The sequence below is a fragment of the Papio anubis genome, chromosome 12 (assembly GCF_008728515.1).
Source record: "Papio anubis isolate 15944 chromosome 12, Panubis1.0, whole genome shotgun sequence".
Lineage (NCBI taxonomy): Eukaryota > Metazoa > Chordata > Mammalia > Primates > Cercopithecidae > Papio > Papio anubis.
In genome coordinates, this window is record NC_044987.1 from 122,833,743 (window position 1) to 122,848,885 (window position 15,143).

At 63.6% G+C, this 15,143-nt stretch overlaps 2 protein-coding genes across 5 annotated transcripts; both read right to left on the minus strand.

The window, feature by feature from the left end:
• Positions 1-325: 325 nt before the first annotated feature.
• On the minus strand, positions 326-6,813 carry CRACR2B (calcium release activated channel regulator 2B). Of its 4 annotated transcripts, none has more exons than XM_021925378.2 (9): positions 6,076-6,813; positions 3,565-3,761; positions 3,375-3,486; positions 2,788-2,977; positions 2,201-2,347; positions 1,996-2,083; positions 1,620-1,712; positions 1,041-1,452; positions 326-801 (listed from the first exon to the last, which is right to left on the minus strand). In XM_021925378.2, exons 2-9 carry the CDS (start codon positions 3,727-3,729, stop codon positions 794-796), a joined length of 1,215 nt encoding a protein of 404 aa, XP_021781070.2. In that variant the 5' UTR covers positions 3,730-3,761; positions 6,076-6,813; the 3' UTR covers positions 326-793. The 4 variants fall into 4 exon arrangements, with proteins under 4 accessions (XP_021781070.2, XP_021781069.2, XP_021781068.2 ...); XM_021925377.2 differs by lacking the exon at positions 6,076-6,813 and adding an exon at positions 5,041-5,199; XM_021925376.2 differs by lacking the exon at positions 6,076-6,813 and adding an exon at positions 4,887-5,005.
• Positions 6,814-7,147: 334 nt separating this feature from the next.
• Positions 7,148-12,407, minus strand: PNPLA2 (patatin like phospholipase domain containing 2). The gene is given in 10 exon segments (XM_009185251.4): positions 7,148-7,576; positions 7,579-7,856; positions 7,934-8,056; positions 8,230-8,362; positions 8,502-8,663; positions 8,759-8,825; positions 9,359-9,568; positions 9,957-10,022; positions 10,114-10,346; positions 12,056-12,407. Coding segments are annotated over 10 exon segments (1,566 nt in total). The 5' UTR covers positions 12,243-12,407; the 3' UTR covers positions 7,148-7,469.
• Between the last annotated feature and the right edge of the window lie 2,736 nt (positions 12,408-15,143).

A 15,143-nucleotide genomic window follows, 5' to 3' on the forward strand; every position in this document is an offset into this window, starting at 1 on the left:
CCAAGCTCATTCATCACTGCCACAGGTGAGGACCAGCATGGGAGGGGGTGGCCGACTGAGGCTAGGAACTGCCCGGGCTCCCTGGTGAGACAGTGGGGAACCCTGATCCACACACTGGCGAGGGCCTTGTGGAGGCTCCAGCCTTGATGGGTAGTGTGAGTTTGGGGCATGACCAGGGACACAAGAGGACACGCAGGACCTCAGCCCCATCGCCGCAGGCCCTCGCTCCCTGTGTTCACCCACACAGCACGTGTGCACAGTGCCCACCTCATGCATGTGGCACACACAGGCTGTGGCCCCCAGATGCACGGAAGGCCCAGGAGGATGCAGTGCAGTCAGTAGGTTTTATTTGATGAGGGGGGTTTTCTGCTGAACTGAGTTGGGGTTGCTTGGGGACAGAGCGAAGACTGGCAGAGGGCACACGGGACCCTGACCACTCCCTGGACCCTGACCACTCCCTGGACCCTGACCACTCCCAGGCTAGGTCCTTCATGTCTTCAGTTCTTCAGTCAGGCGATCCTGGGGCCCCCTGGGGAGAGCCCACATCCTGAGTGGGCACCCCCTACCCATGACAAGCCTCCCAGAAGAGCAGCTTCTAGCTGATGCTCTGAGTCACTCGGAGCTGGTCACCGGGCACTGGGAAGGTGGCCAGAGCCGCGTCTGTGGGGCCGAGCCCAGCAGCAGCAGCAGCAGCAGGTGGGCCCAGGCAGGTGGGCAGTCGTCAGAGCCTTCCTGCGGCTGCCACTTGCCCGCCTGGCCTCGCAGGCGTCCCTGTCATCCCGCAGCCGTGTGTTCAGTTCCCTAGGGAAGGAGGAGTCAGACATTGAGAGGGTTTGAGGGAGCTCAAGGTTGGGGGGAGGCGGGCTCTGACCCCCCTCAGACTGAAGAGAGATGTCTGGCTGGGACTGCAGCGTGAGGGGTGAAAGGCAGACATAAGAAAAGATTCCAGTGGAGTAGAGTGGCAGCCAAGAATGTTGGGGAGCTTGGAGCCCCCAAGCTCTGCTGAGCCCCTTCCTTCTCAGGCCTGAGCCTGACTGTACCTGAGCAGCTCCAGTTGCCGTAGCAGGCTGTCTTTCTCTTTCTGCATGTTCCTGGAGACGGCGACCACCTCTCTGTGGGTGGGAGGTGGTGATCCGGCTGCAGGAAGGACCCCCTAGAAGACCCTCCCTCCCACTGGGCGGGCCTGGGTCTTGAGATGGGGATGAAAGTGGCCCAGAGCTGAGCGCCTGTCGGCCCCGCCCGCGGGACACGTACCGGGGCCCGCCCCAGCCCCGTCCCCCGGCACCGTTGGGTTTGCTCCTGGCGGCCTCGCGCTTCGCTCTCCAGCCTGCGGATCTGCTCCTGCGCCCCTTCCAGCTGCGTTCGCAGCGCCTCGTGCGCCCGCCACAGCTGGGAGTTCTGGGCCTGCGCCTCCAGGTGCTCCGAAGCCCGGGCCTGCAGCTGCTGTTCTAACTGGAGGGTGGAACAGTGGAAGGATGGAGACCGGCAAGGAACGCCCCTTCTTCCCCGGGGTGCTGCGCGGGCCCCAGGCTCCAGACAACCCGGGGACTGGGGACGCTGAGGCACAGGGGGAGAGTGCACGGGTGACCCTAGGGACGGGGCAGGGGCCAGGTGCTCACCTCCCGCTGCCGCAGGCCCGCGCGTTCCAGGTCCTGCTCGCGGCTCTGCAGCTCCAGCTCCAGGCGGCTTCTCTGCTCCCCGCGGGCAAAGTTCTGGGACGCAGGGAGGACCACTGAGCCTCCGCTGGCCGCCCGGCCATGCAAAAGAGGTACACGGAGGGCCAGGGACTGGGAGTGGGCCAGGGCGAGGCGGGGTCGGGTGGAGAAAACCAGGCGGGCGTGATGGGTGAGGCCCAGCGGGGTCTCATCGGGCTGAGGGCAGCCTGGACCCGCGGAGGTGGGGCCGTCGGGGAGGGATTAATCCGGAGAAGGCGGAGCCAGGAAGGCCAGCGCGGTGGGATTGGGCCTGGCGGGAGGGGCGGGGCCCGAGACCCACCTGACTCGGCTGGCGCCGGCTCTGCTCGCGAAGCTGCTCGGTCTCCTCGTACAGAGCGCGCACCTCCCTCTCGTGCTCGCTCTCGCGCCTTCGGGGGACCAGGCGACCCCGGATGAGAACTTGCCAGTGCTACAGCCCCCCGGCACCACCTCTGCTGCTACCCTGAGGCCCTCCACTGGCTCCCAGAGCCCACCCCGGCCCTCACCTCCGCAGCGCCTGCTCCAGGCCGTCGCGCTCCCGGGCCGCCTCCTCCAGGCAGGCTGACGCGCGTATCAGAACATCCTCGAAAGAGCTCAGCAACTCGGGGCGCTCGCGCTGCAGCCGGGCCCAGAGCGTCCTCACAGCCCGCTGCCTGGAGGGCGGGCGGGAACTGAGGCTGGAGCTGGCAGAGGCGGGGAGCAGGCTCCCCTCCGCCAACGGCAAACCCTTGGGAGACTCCTTCGTCCCTGGGCAGGACAGGAGCACTTGCAGCGTGCAGGGCATCCCTCCCGTGAGCGCTTTCGCCCCTGCCCGGCGTGCGTGGTCGGTGTGCGTATCCCGGGCAGTGCCAGTATGTGGCCCCGCGCCCGGCGCTACCCCTCCTCCCTGCAGCCCTGGCTGCTGCCTCATGAAATGCAAATTCTGCGGGAAATCACGCCAGGTCCCTCCCAAGGAGTCGCAGCTGACGCTAGGCTAGGCCTGACCCGCCCTAGAGACCCTGTGCAGGACCAGCACTCGGGTGACAAGGGCAGACAGCATGCAGGCAGAGAAACAGGAGAGGGGGCAATGGGAGCGGGGCCAGCGCCGACTCACTCGCCCAGGACCGGGGCCACCCCCAGTTGCTGCAACACAGTGTGGAATCGCTCCTCCTCTTCCTCCTCCTCCTCATCCAGAGAGGCCCCCGTGCCCTGCACGTCGAGCCAGCCCCAGCCCGACTCAAAGGTCTCCTCGGGAGTCCTGCGGGGGGTCGCTCCCTGGGCCGACTCCACCCCTACAAACATCCCTGCGGGCATGGAGCGAGCGATTACCACCGCTGTGGGTCGCCACCCTGGCTCTGTCCCCGTTCACCCTCCCAACGAGTATCCTGCCCTCTCTCAGGGCCCAGTTTCCTGTTTTTCTTCCTTATTCTGGTCCTATTGGCCTGGGAACAAGAGGTGACAGGCCGGCTCCCAGCCCCACCGGAGCTTAGCACGGGAGAGGAGGTGAGGGGCAGGAAGGTCAGCTCCACACACTGGACAGCAGCTGGGAGCCCCCAAGCGCCAGTGCGTGCAGACACCAGCACGGGCCCCGGAGGGAGGAGGAGGAGAGGCACAGGCAGCCCTCGGGGCGCCACAGGTGCCAGGTCTCCTGATCAGGCCTCCAGCTCTGGGCAGTGGGAGATAGGCAGGCCTCAGGCTCACCCAGGCCCAGGCAGAACTCTCGGGCAGTGAGAAAGCCAGTGTGAGCCTGGTCCAGACTTTCAAACACGGCCTCCAGCTGCTCTGGTGTGAGGGGCAGGTCGCTCTGGAGTCCCTGGTCAGGGAAGGAGAGCAGAGATGAGCTGCTGAGGTCAACCAGGGCCGAAGCAATCTCTTGGGGCGAGGGACTCACCTGCAGGTCGTGCCTGGTGATGAAACCCTTGGCCTCCTTGTCACATAGCAGAAACAGCTCCTGGGCCTGCTCCAGCATTGCAGCCTGTGGCCCTGCAGAGCCCCCCTCAAGTTCCCCCTCCTCCTCCTGGGCCTCATCAGCCCCAGGCTTTCCAGGGCTGGCCATGGGAGCAGGGGGCCTCAGTTGGCCTTCAGGTGCTGTGAAGCCAAGGGAGGGTCAGAAAAAATTCAGGAGGGGAGCAGATGGGGTGCAAATATGTCTGATGGCTCAGCTGAGGGCCCTCCCTGCAGCAGGTGGGAAGGTGGGCGGAAGGCAAGGTGGGGCCAGGGGGTTGGATGTAGAAAATGCTGCAGGGTTGGGGTGTCACTGGGGTGGGTGATGCAGCTCAGGACCTGTGAGTACTGCCCCAATGGGTCTGGCATCTCAGGAGGTTGGAACCCAGGGAGAGGCTACAGCCCTAGGAGGGGCTGCCGACTTTGGGAGAGGGGGAGCTGGAGGTGAGGGCAATCTCAGGGGCCAGTGGAGAAGACCTGGTGATAAGGAAGGTGGGATCCTGAAAGCTGAGAGGAGCTGGCTGCAGGTCAGTGAGGGAGGAGCCCATCACACTCTGCAACTGGAGATCTGATCCCAAGTGAGGGCTCAACCAGTCCTGACCAAGTCCTTAGCCCCTCGCCCGGGCCTGTGTGGCCCAGCCTCATGACAGCTGGCAGGCAGGGCAAACTTCTCCCTTCTGCCCACTGGCCCCTCCCTCCGCACAACTAAGCCGACAGACTGCAGGGGCAAGGTCCCAGCCTGCGGAGCCCTGCCTCTGAGGCTCCACTCAGAAACCCTCAGATTCGAGACCTAATACCCCTGCCCCCCAACACTAAGGCCCTTCCCTGTCCCAGAACTCCCTGGGGCCTCCCATCCCACCTCCTTGCAGGGACACCCCTCCCCCTAACCAGAGCCACCTGTCCTTCACACAGTGTCCTAATCCCGGATTTCCCAAAGCTGCTCCCCAGCAAAACCCGCCTTCCCCAACCAGGGAGCTGTGATCCTCTCCCCTCACTCCCCGCCCAGGGTCCTTCCAGGTTCCTTAGCCCAGGCGACCTTCAAAGAGGGCAAGTCTGGGCAGGTGAGAGAAGGGGACACAAGAGGCCAGGGCCATTGCCTCCAAGCCACGTTGTCGCCTCTCCCTCCGGCTTGCCGGCTAGACCGGAGGTCCACCCTAGCCGGAAGCCGCGTGGCGGCAGGGCCCCAGGGAGCTGGGAGGATGGGCTGGCTGGGTGGGGCGGCCAACCGCCTGCGCTCCCCGAAACTCTGGGGTACAAGCCCGCCCTTACCCCTGCCGCCGCGCGCCCCGAGGGTGTAACTCGAGTTCCCCACCGAGACGCTCAGGTTTGGCGCGGGCCACGGAGGCCCCGAGGGGGTGCCGGCGGCGGGTGCCGGGCGGGCGGCGGTGGAGGGGCCTCAGCGGCGGGACCAGCGGTCGCCTACCTGCGAACTGCGCCGCCGCACCTGCCGCGCGCCCGGGGCCGCTCCTCCCGGAAACGCTGGGCGCGCCCCGCCCCAGCTGGGACCCGGACGGGGCGCCGGGGGCACCGGGCCCGGAGCGACCCCTGCCGCCTCCCAGGCACCGAGACCCCTGCTTGGGCCGGCCCCGGGAGGAGCCGCTCTGCGCCGCTGTGGCCTGTCCCCGCCTCTCTGCGCTGCCCCGGCTGCCCGACCCGTGGAGGCTCGAGCGAGCAGTGGAGCAACGATGTGCCCTGGAGACCCAGGGACCCCCCAGAGCTGGGACAAGGCAGCGGGGGGCGGGCGCAGACACCAGTGTCTGGGAGGGGCCGCTCCTGTCCGTGGGGAGCCTGACTTAAGGCACCAAAAAGTGTGTGTAGGAAAAGGCCGGGCAGGAAACAGACCAAATACTTTCAGCGGTTATCTCTAGGGGTGGGGAGCCTTTACTTTCTTCTCGATACTTTCCCAGTTTTTAAACAATAAACATGTAGGCCAGGCGCCTGTAATCCCAGCACTTTGGGAAGCCGAGGCAGGGGCGGATCACCTGAGGTCAGGAGTTCGAGACCAGCCTGTCCAACATGGCGAAACCCCATCTCTACTAAAAATACAAAAAACCCTACCCTGTAATCCCAGCTACTGGGGAGGCTGAGCCAGAAGAGTCACTTGAACTCAGGAGGCAGAGGTTGCAGTGAGCAGAGATTGTGCCATTGTTCTCCAGCCTGGGCGACAAGAACAAAACTCCATCTCAAAACAAAACAATGAACATGTAATGCTAGAAAATGTTTAACTTAGCAGTATTCAGTGTACACGTACGGGTGAATGAGCTGGGGACACAGGGAGGTCCCACCTCCACAGCCCCTCCTGGCTCTCCTTCTGGGGCCCAGCCCTGACTGGGGCTCCCCTTGGGGGAGGACTGGAAGGAAGAGCTGCCTGAGACCAGAATGAAACCCTCCCGTATGGGAAGAAAATTCCACCCAAGACCGAGGAGCCCTCCCCAGCCCGTCTGGCCCCCGCACCCACCTGAAGGGCTGGAATCACTCTCCCGCCCAGCAACCCTGGAGGGGTGCAAGGCCTCTGCTTCTCAAGGAAGGGGCCTGGGATCCAGCCTGCGACCCAGCTGAACCACAAAAGGCTGGGCTTATAGGACAGGACCTTGAAACCAAGGAGGGGGGTGGCCTCTGGCACAGGCGCACCAGGGACCTGCCTGGCCGGCTCGCCCAGTCCCAGATCCCAGAACCAACCGTTATTGTTGGCAGGGGGCTGCCACCACAGCCACCCCACGCCTTCTGGGAGGAGCAGGTGGGGACTGACTCTGACAGGGCTAAGAGCTCTGGACAGCCAGTCAGGCCTAGGGCTCCACTCCAGCACCCTCAGGCCATGGGGCCCTTTTGGTTACCAAGGACTGGCCTTCTCCCCTCATGGCCTCCCCGCCATGCAGAGGATGCTGTCAGGAAACCACTTCCTCAGCACAAGGCTGAGTCCCCTTCAGCTAGGACCTCACCTGCCTCCATATCCCAGCCCCAACCTGTGTACTGGGCACAGGAACAAGAAGGTATGTGCACCAGGCCAGAGAGGCTTGTGAGGGTGGGGGGACAGAGAACTTTGGGCCAAATGCCAAGTGGAGCAAGTGCCCAGGCTTCCCAGGTCCCCTGTGCTCAGTTTCAGGAACCTCAGCCCCCACAGCTGTCCAAGCCTGAAAGCAGCCACACACCCGCTGTGTGTGGGGAGGGGCAGGTGACACCTTTTGTAAACATTTTGGTTTTTATTTACCAAGGATCTCGGTCCCAAATATTTCCATTGGCCCTCAGAAGGCTGTGGCCAAGGGTCAGCCAGGAGGCCGAGGGCAAGTTGGGGGGCATGTGGATGGGTCCTAGACAGGGGGGTGGGCAGGAATGCAGCAGGCTCACATGTGTCTGTAGCGGGGGGTTCCTAGGCCAACCTGGCAGGTTCCAAATGCCAGGCCCAGGAGTGCGATGCTGGGAGACCCGGCCTGCAGCTGTGGAGACGCTAGTCAGCCGAGGCAGGGCCAGACCCTGGCCACCAGGCTCTGCAAGCAAGCGGGCAGTCACATACACGCGAAGTGGGCAGAGGCTGGGCTGCAGCATTTATTACATGTGCTTTCGCGAAAATAAATAATTCTTCACACACATTTTTCAGCAGGACATGAAAAATGGGGCGGGAAGGGAAGCTGCAAAGTTCTCGGGGGTAAGGGGGTGGGGGAGGTGCCCAGGCAGCACAGGGGAAGGAAGATTAAGGCACAGGTGCGCGGGGCCTCAGCGGCCCAGGGGAGAGGTGTGGAAACCTCCCCACTCAGTGCAGCTGGTGAGTGGCTGGCGAGGGGCCCACGGTAAAGGCCCCTCTTGGCAGCTGTGACTCCCCCCATCTCCTCACTCTGCAGTGGTAAAGCAGGCATCTCAGGCAGGATCCCTGGAGAGGGTTGGGGTCTCAGGCAGCCCCAGGGCCCCGATCACAGGCCAGGCCGCGAGAGCAGCGGCGCTCAGCAAGGGGGCAGGCCCGGCGGGTGCTGCGGGGATGCGAGGTCGTCTGGGTCGGCGGGGGCGGGGTCGGCGGGGGCAGGGCCGGCAGATGCGCGCATGCGCAGAGCTTCGGGCGGGAAGGCCACGTTGGTGCAGAAGAGGCCGAGCAGCAGCTGGCGCTGGCACTCCTCCCACTTGGCCAGCGCGTCCCCCAGCGACAGGCTGTTGCGCATCCAACCGGGCAGTGCCTCGCTGTAGGTGGCGCAGGACAGCGGCACGGAGGGCAACGACTGGACGCGGCGCAGCTCCACCTGCTCCGGCAGCCTGCGGGGCAGGGAGAGGGCTTCAGCTCCCGGCACTAGCACCGCGGGCCCCGGGTGGACACGCGGTCGGCGGCTCACCTGGAGGACAGGTGCCTGCCCAGCTTCCTCTTGGCGCGCATCACCAGGTACTGGCAGATGCTGCCCGTCTGCTCCTTCATCCACCGGATGTCCTCCGGAACGTCGGGCAGCCACTCCAGCAAGCTGGGGACAGGGCAAGCAGCGCGTTCAGGGGCTCGCATGCCCACCCGCCGGGCCCTGTCTGTGCCCTGACTCGGTACTGCCCACCTCACCCCACCTTCCCTGGTGACCATCACTCGTGGATGATCCCAAAGTCCGTCCCCAGGGCCCCTCTCCCGACCCCCCGGCCCCCACACCGGATGGTGAAGGACAGAGCGCTCTCCAGCGGCAGCGTGTAGGGCACCATCATTGCAGTGGCCAGACGCACGGGCAGCATGTTGGAGAGGGTGGTCAGCAGGTCTGTGGGCTCCACGCAGGCCTCCAGCAGGGCTGCGGGTAGGCGGGAGGTCAGCGGCCAGTGGAGGCAGAGGAGCCCAGGACCCCCTAGATTTCCCTCCCCGGCTCACCGTCCTCTCTCTCTCTTCCCCTCCTGCCTCCCCTCCTCCCCTCCAGTCCCCGAGGTGCGCACCCTCATTGAGTCGGACGGGCAGGTGCTCCAGGATGTGATCTTCCCTGGGCGGCTGTGAGTGGTCCACCGCTTGGGCACTCTCCATGGCCTCGTCCTCGTCTTCTGGGCCGTGGGGGCAGGCGGGAGGCAATGCCAGCAAGGGGTTGGGTCGGTTCAGAAGGCCTGGGGTGGGGGCGAGGAGGGATTCCTGTGTTCACTGTGGCCTGCAAGTGCAGCAGAGCTGAGCCCACCTCACTGTCCCGGCTGGGGCCCACGACTGTCCCCGGCTGCAGGAAGCAGGGTCAGCCCCCGGTAGCCTTCTGCTTGCAATATCTCTCGCAGCACCTGTGGTGAGGAGGGTTAAACGGAGTGGAGGGAGCCAGGGATGCCTGTTCTGCCCCTGGAGTCCCTGGCTGAGAGCCACCTCCCTTCACCACCCGCAGGCCCCAACCCCAAAACCTATCCTAGACCCGTCTCTACTAAAAATACACAAAAAATTAGCCGGGCGAGGGGCGGCGGAGCCTGTAGTCCCAGCTACTCGGGAGCTGAGACAGGAGAATGGCGGAACCCGGGAGGCATGGAGCTTGCAGTGAGCCGAGATCAGCCACTGCACTCCAGCCTGGCTGGTAATTGCTTGTGACTCCGTCTCAAAAAAAAAAAAAAAAAAAAAAAAGAGAGAGAGGCTGGACGGGGAGCCTGGACAGAGGTTGGATGGGCCATCTGCCCCTAGAGAGGCTGCACACTTTCCCGCAGCCCTCAGAAGAGGCTGTACAGACCCCACCCTACCCTGGGCACTCAGAAGTCAAAGGAGCAGTGTTCTCCCTTGGTGCTCAGTGAGGAGTGGCTGGGAAGGCCACAGTCCCCGGAGCAGAGCTCACCAGGGGCTCAGGCGGGAAGAGGGCCTTGGAGAGGCGGTAGAGGTTGCGAAGGTTGAACTGGATGCTGGTGTTGGTGACTCGCAGCTCGTGGATGTTGGTGGAGCTGTCCTGTGGACAGATGTCACTCTCGCCCGAGAAAGGGGACACTGTGATGGTGTTCTTAAGCTCATAGAGTGGCAGGTTGTCCGAAATGCCACCATCCACATAGCGCTTCCATGGGACACACAGACAGGACTGTACGTGAGGGCCTGCGGCTGCACTGGCCAGCTGCCCCCACCCACCGCCACCCCACGCGGCCACCAAGGGCCCCATTCAGTGGCTATTTCATTTGGGCATTTTACCCACTGGGCATTGACTGTGGGCCAGCTTGGGCACTGAGCAGATGGCAGACGGGGGAGGGCAGGGACAGAGGAAGGGATGGCGGGGGGCAGGGCAGGAAGCGTGCATCGCCATGGCTGCTTCTTGAGTAACACAGGGGAAGTGGGGTAACAGGCGGTGGCAGGGCAAGGGCCTGAAGGATGGCTCTCGGCGGCCTCCCCCTCTGTCCCTCATCCCACGGCCCACCTCATGGAAGGTGCCCAGGGCTAGGGATACTCACCACCCCCTGGAGGGAGGGAGGGATGAGCCCACAGTACACGGGGATGAAACCGCTGCAGACATTGGCCTTCAGGACAGGGACAGAGTGGGAGAGAGTGAGCAGGGTCCTTGAGGTTCACACTGCGCCCACCCCCAAGCATGGCTCCACCAGGCCCCACCTGGATGAGCTCGTCCTTGGAGTTGAAGTGGGATATAATGACATTCTCGCCGTCCGACACGCGGGTCAGGGAGATGCCCAGGCGCCCACTGGCATGCTCATGGCTATCAGCAGGCAGAACCTTCAGCAGGAAACTGCGGATGATCTTTACCAGGTTGAAGGAGGGGTGCAGGGGGCCCAGGAACCGCTTCCGGGCCTCTTTAGATACCTCAATGAACTTGGCACCAGCCTCACCTGGGGCACAGGGCCAAGGTTAGGGGCCCGTGCTCCTGGGCTTTGCAACCCACCTTCCTTCATAGCCCCATGTCCAGGGTTCCATGGCATACAGACCCTGGAGGAGGCCCAGTGCATGTGGGACCTGGCTTATAGTTGGGACTTTGGCCACCTTCCCTGAGATGGCAGACAGCTGAGGCTGGCCAGCTGAGACCAGGACCTGCCCTCTGCCTGGTATTTCCCAACTGTCTGTCCCCATGAGTCACTGGGCCTGGTGTGGCATCTAGCCCAGGAGTGGGGACAAGGCAGAGACTCAACTCTGACCAGCCTTAGCCTTCACCCACTTGGCCAGATTCAGCAGTGGGGGGATGGGGCAGACCCACAAAGCCCAGCCCAGCACACAGGTCACAGTTCACAGGCCCGGGCGTGTTGGGCTGGAAGTAGTCAGGACCCAGTTCCTAAGAAGGCACACCTGTGTCCCACTGCAGCCAAGAGGAAGCACCCCAAACACTCCTTTTGGGCCCAAGGGTGCTGGCCAGCTTGGGGCTAGTCCCTGGAAGTGGTCTGGAGCGTTGTGGGAAGAGCTGAGGTCCAAGCCCCTCCTCCAGTGCATCACTGTTGTCAGGAGTGGGGCAGTGTGGAGGCAGGAGCTCCTCAGACAGCACCTGCTGCACTATGGGCTCCAGCTGTGCAAGACCACCCGTGAGAAGGAGTCTTATTGGGAGCAGGGTGGGCAAGCTATGGGAGAAGTGTCCTTGGCTGGGGCAGCAGGGACCTTGATGTGTCCTGAAGCCAGGGGGCCGACTGAGGCGCTTGTCTGAAGGCCTCCAATAACAGCTGTAGTTATTGGGACCTGGGGGGTTCACTTCTGTGGTCCAGCCCCCTCCCTCCCAGGACAAAGTTCAGAGGAAGAGGGCAGGGGTGAACCCCGGACAAGCTCCTGCTGAGCAGGGTGCCTGTCATTTCGGGTGTCCTCACAGGCTAGGAGCTGGGCAGCAGTTCCCAGGACTCCTGAAGTTATGTGCTGTAAATGCTGCTCCTTCATGGCAGCCGATAGTGCCAGCCGAGGCCAGCCCAGCACACAGAGACCCATCCACTCCTGACCACAGGCACCAGAGCCCAGAAGCACCCTCACCATGAAGTGTGCAAACGCGGTGGGCCTCAGCGGGGAGCCAGGCCACAGGGCACCATGTGCAAGGAGAGGGCAGAAGAGCCCCTTCGCGCCCAGCCCTGACCTCAGCGGGGCTCCTCCTCCGGGCCCTTGGAAAGGACCAGGTCACGGTTCCCAGACACCTCTCAGAGCCCACCCCCATGCCAGGCCCCCTGATAGCAGCCTGGAATTGCAGAGGCCCAGGACACTGTGACCGACCGCTGCCACCGGGTGTAATATCCAGGGCCACGGGGTGACTTAGGTCCCTCCTTGGATTCTCACGGTCCCGCCCACGAGTTACTTTCTCTGTCCAATTAAGCAGCTTCTGCTGCACCTGCCCCGTCCCCCAACCTTTGCGCCCGAGAGGCGGGCCCCGGGCACCCTCGGAGCAAAACAAACCAGGCCCCGCCCTCGGGCCAGCGACCCGGATTGGATCCTCGCCGGGTTCCTCAGGCGCGGACAGGAGCCCTCCCCACGGTACCCACCGGCTCGCCGCGGGGCCCCTCCGTTCACCGAGACCATCCCCCGGCCCCGCGCGGCCTTCCCGCCAGCCCCGCCTGCCGCCCCCGGCCCCGCTCACCCAGGCAGACCCCGGTGACCAGAGCCGTGGCCGTGAGCGCCCCGGCCGAGGCGCCATAGATGTGCGTGGCGTTGGCCACCAGGAAGGGCGCGTGCTCGCGGAGGCAGGAGGCCACGCCGACGTAGTAGACGCCGAGGAAGCCGCAGCCCGCGAACGAGATGTTCCACGTCTTCTCCCGGGGAAACATCGCGGCGGCGGCCGCCGGGCTCCGGGCTCCGCGGGCGGCCGGGCCTCTCTGCGCCGCTTGCTCGCCGCTCGCTCGCTGGAGCCGGGAGCCGGGGGCCGGGAGCCGGGGGCCGGGCGGGTCCAGCTGCGGCTCTAGCTCGTGTCCCCGCTGGCGGAGGCGAAGAAGCTACGCGAGCGGCGCGGAGGCGGTGCTTTTAAGTGTGAACTCACGGCGGGGGCGGGGCCGGCACACGAAGACCAATCGGGGCGCGCGGGGAACGGCCGTGCCTTCGGGCCCCGCCCCCGTCCCTGACCCGCCCCCCCGCGCTGGAGCCCTGCCCTCCGCTGCCGCCCAGCGAAGCCTCCCGCCCTCCGTCCGCCCCTGCTGGGCACGGCTGGGGGCACGCGCCTACGGGAGCGGGGTGGGCCGGGCGCAGACCCCCAAGCCTGGGGGCTGGAAGCCTCACACAGACCTGGGTACCCGCGAGAGGGGGCTCTGGTTTCAGGGCAGCCGCCGCCCTTCCCCAACAGGTCCGCCTCCCACACCCACCCGGGACAGAGGAGCTGGTCCCTGGACAGAGACTCACCGGCAGCACCCCAGACCTGAAAGCCGCACAGGCCTCGGGAGTCCCGGGACCCACTGGCTCACCCACAGACGGACCCATAAACATCCAAGGCGGATGCTAGTCCCGCAAACCCTTCGTGGGGGACCCCAGCTCCGCAGACCCACGAGCCCTGACGTGGGGCCTCAGTCTTGCCCCGCGCCCGCGACCCCTCCGGACCTTGGCCTCTTACCTGGGTCTGTACCTGGGTCCCGCCCTGCCTGTTCAGGCTTTGGGGCTGTCTGCGTCTGACTGGGGCCGCCCCGCCCCCCGATAATTGCCCCAGAGGTAGAGCAATCCTGGGTGATGTCACCCTTCCGTCCCTTTTCCGCATTTTTCTCCTTGTCAGTGGAGCAAGCCGGGCTTGGTGTGGATCCAGGATCCGTCCCTGAACCTCACCCCACCCCCAAAGGAGAGGTTCTCTTAGGTTGGGGTGGGAGGCAATGAGATTCTGTCTCCCCAGGAACACTGGCTCTCCAGGCTGGTCATCTCTGGCCCTAGCTGTTGTCAGGGCTGCAGAGGGTCTGGGACGGGGCTTGGGGCTGCCCCAACCCAAGCTGAGTTAGAGAAGCCAGAGCAGGGCCTTCCCAGAATGGGGCGATGTAGGGGGATGCTGCCCAGTCCTCAGCCTCCATGCTCCCAGCCATCCCAGAGAGCAGTGGAAAGTCAACCCTGCCTCAGCCCTACTGGGGGCCGGTAGGCGTCTACATAGGCTGAAAATGAGAGGAGGCCGGGCACGGAGGCTCACACCTGTAATCCCAGCACTTGGGGAGGCCGCGACGGGCGCATTATGGAAAGTCGGGAGTTTGAGACCGCCCTGGCTGGTGAAACCCTGTCTGTACTAAAAATACAAATATTAGCCGGTCAGGGTGGCATACGCCTGTAATCCAAGCTACCCGGGAAGCTGAGGTGGGAGAATCACCTGAACCTGGGAGGCGGAGGTTGCAGCGAGCTGAGATTGCACTACTGCACTCCAGCCTAGGCTACAGAGCCAGGCTCCCTCCCCCCCAAAAAAAAAGAAAAAAAAGAGGCTGGGCGCCGTGGTGGCCCACGCATGTAATCCCAACACTTTGGAAGGCCAAGGTGGGCGGATCACCTGAGGTCAGGAGTTCGAGACCAGCCAGGCCAACATGGCAAAACCCCCTCTGTACTGAAAATACAAAAATTAGCCGGGCGTGGTAGCACATGCCTGTAGTCCTAGCTACTCGGGAGGCTAAGGCAGGAGAATCGCTTGAACCTGGGAGGCAGAGGTTGCAGTGAGCTGAGATGGTGCAACCGCACTCCAGCCTGGCCAGGTGACAGAGCATGACTTCTCAAAAACAAAACAAAACAAACAAAAAAAAAAAAAACGCCGGGCACTGTGGCTCATGCCTGTAATCCCAGCACTTTGGGAGGCCGAGCTGGGCAGATCACGAGGTCAGGAGATGGAGACCATCCCAGCTAACATGGTGAAACCCCATCTCTACTAAAAAAATATAAAAAATTAGTTGGGCATGGTGGCAGACGCCTGTAGTCCCAGCTACTCGGGAGGCTGAGGCAGGAGAATGGCATGAACCCGGGAGGCGGAGCTTGCAGTGAGCCCAGATCGTGCCACTGCACTCCAGCCTGCTCCATCTCAGGAAAAAAAAAATTGAAAAATGAGTGAGAGGAGGTCGCGTGGGGCACCTCAGGGGTTCTGGAGTGCTCCCCTGTGGGAAGCGAGGATAAGTTGAACTTTGAAGGGTAAATGAGCAGACAGGGCTGTAGGCCCTCCAGGCAGCCGACCAGGACAGGGGAAGATTGTGGGGGAGTGAGGGGGAGAGAGTAACTGAGCCCCAGGTGGGAGAGGGTCAAGCAGGGAGGACGTGACCATACTTGACTTGAAGAGACTCCTAGGCAGGGCGCAGTGGCTCACACCTATATTCCCAGCACTCTGGGCGGCTGAGGTGGGGGGATTGCTTGAGTCCAGGAATTTGAGACCAGCCTAGGCAACATAGCTTGATTCCATCCCTACAAAAAAATTAAAAAATAGGCCGGGCACAGTGGCTCACGCCTGTAATCCCAGCACTTTGGGAGGCTGAGGTGAGTGGATCACGAGGTCAGGAGACCGAGACCATCCTGGCTAACACGGTGAAACCCTGTCCCTACTAAAATACAAAAAAAAAAAAAAAAAAATCAGTCATGCAGGCAGGCCTGTAGTCCCAGCTATCAGAGGCCACAGGAGAATGGTGTGGGACCCCAGAGTGTGGGAGGCCAGGCGCAGGGTTCTGAGACAGACGCTGCACTTCCAGCCTGGGCGACAGAGCCAGACTCCATCTTAAATAAATAAATAAATAAGTAAA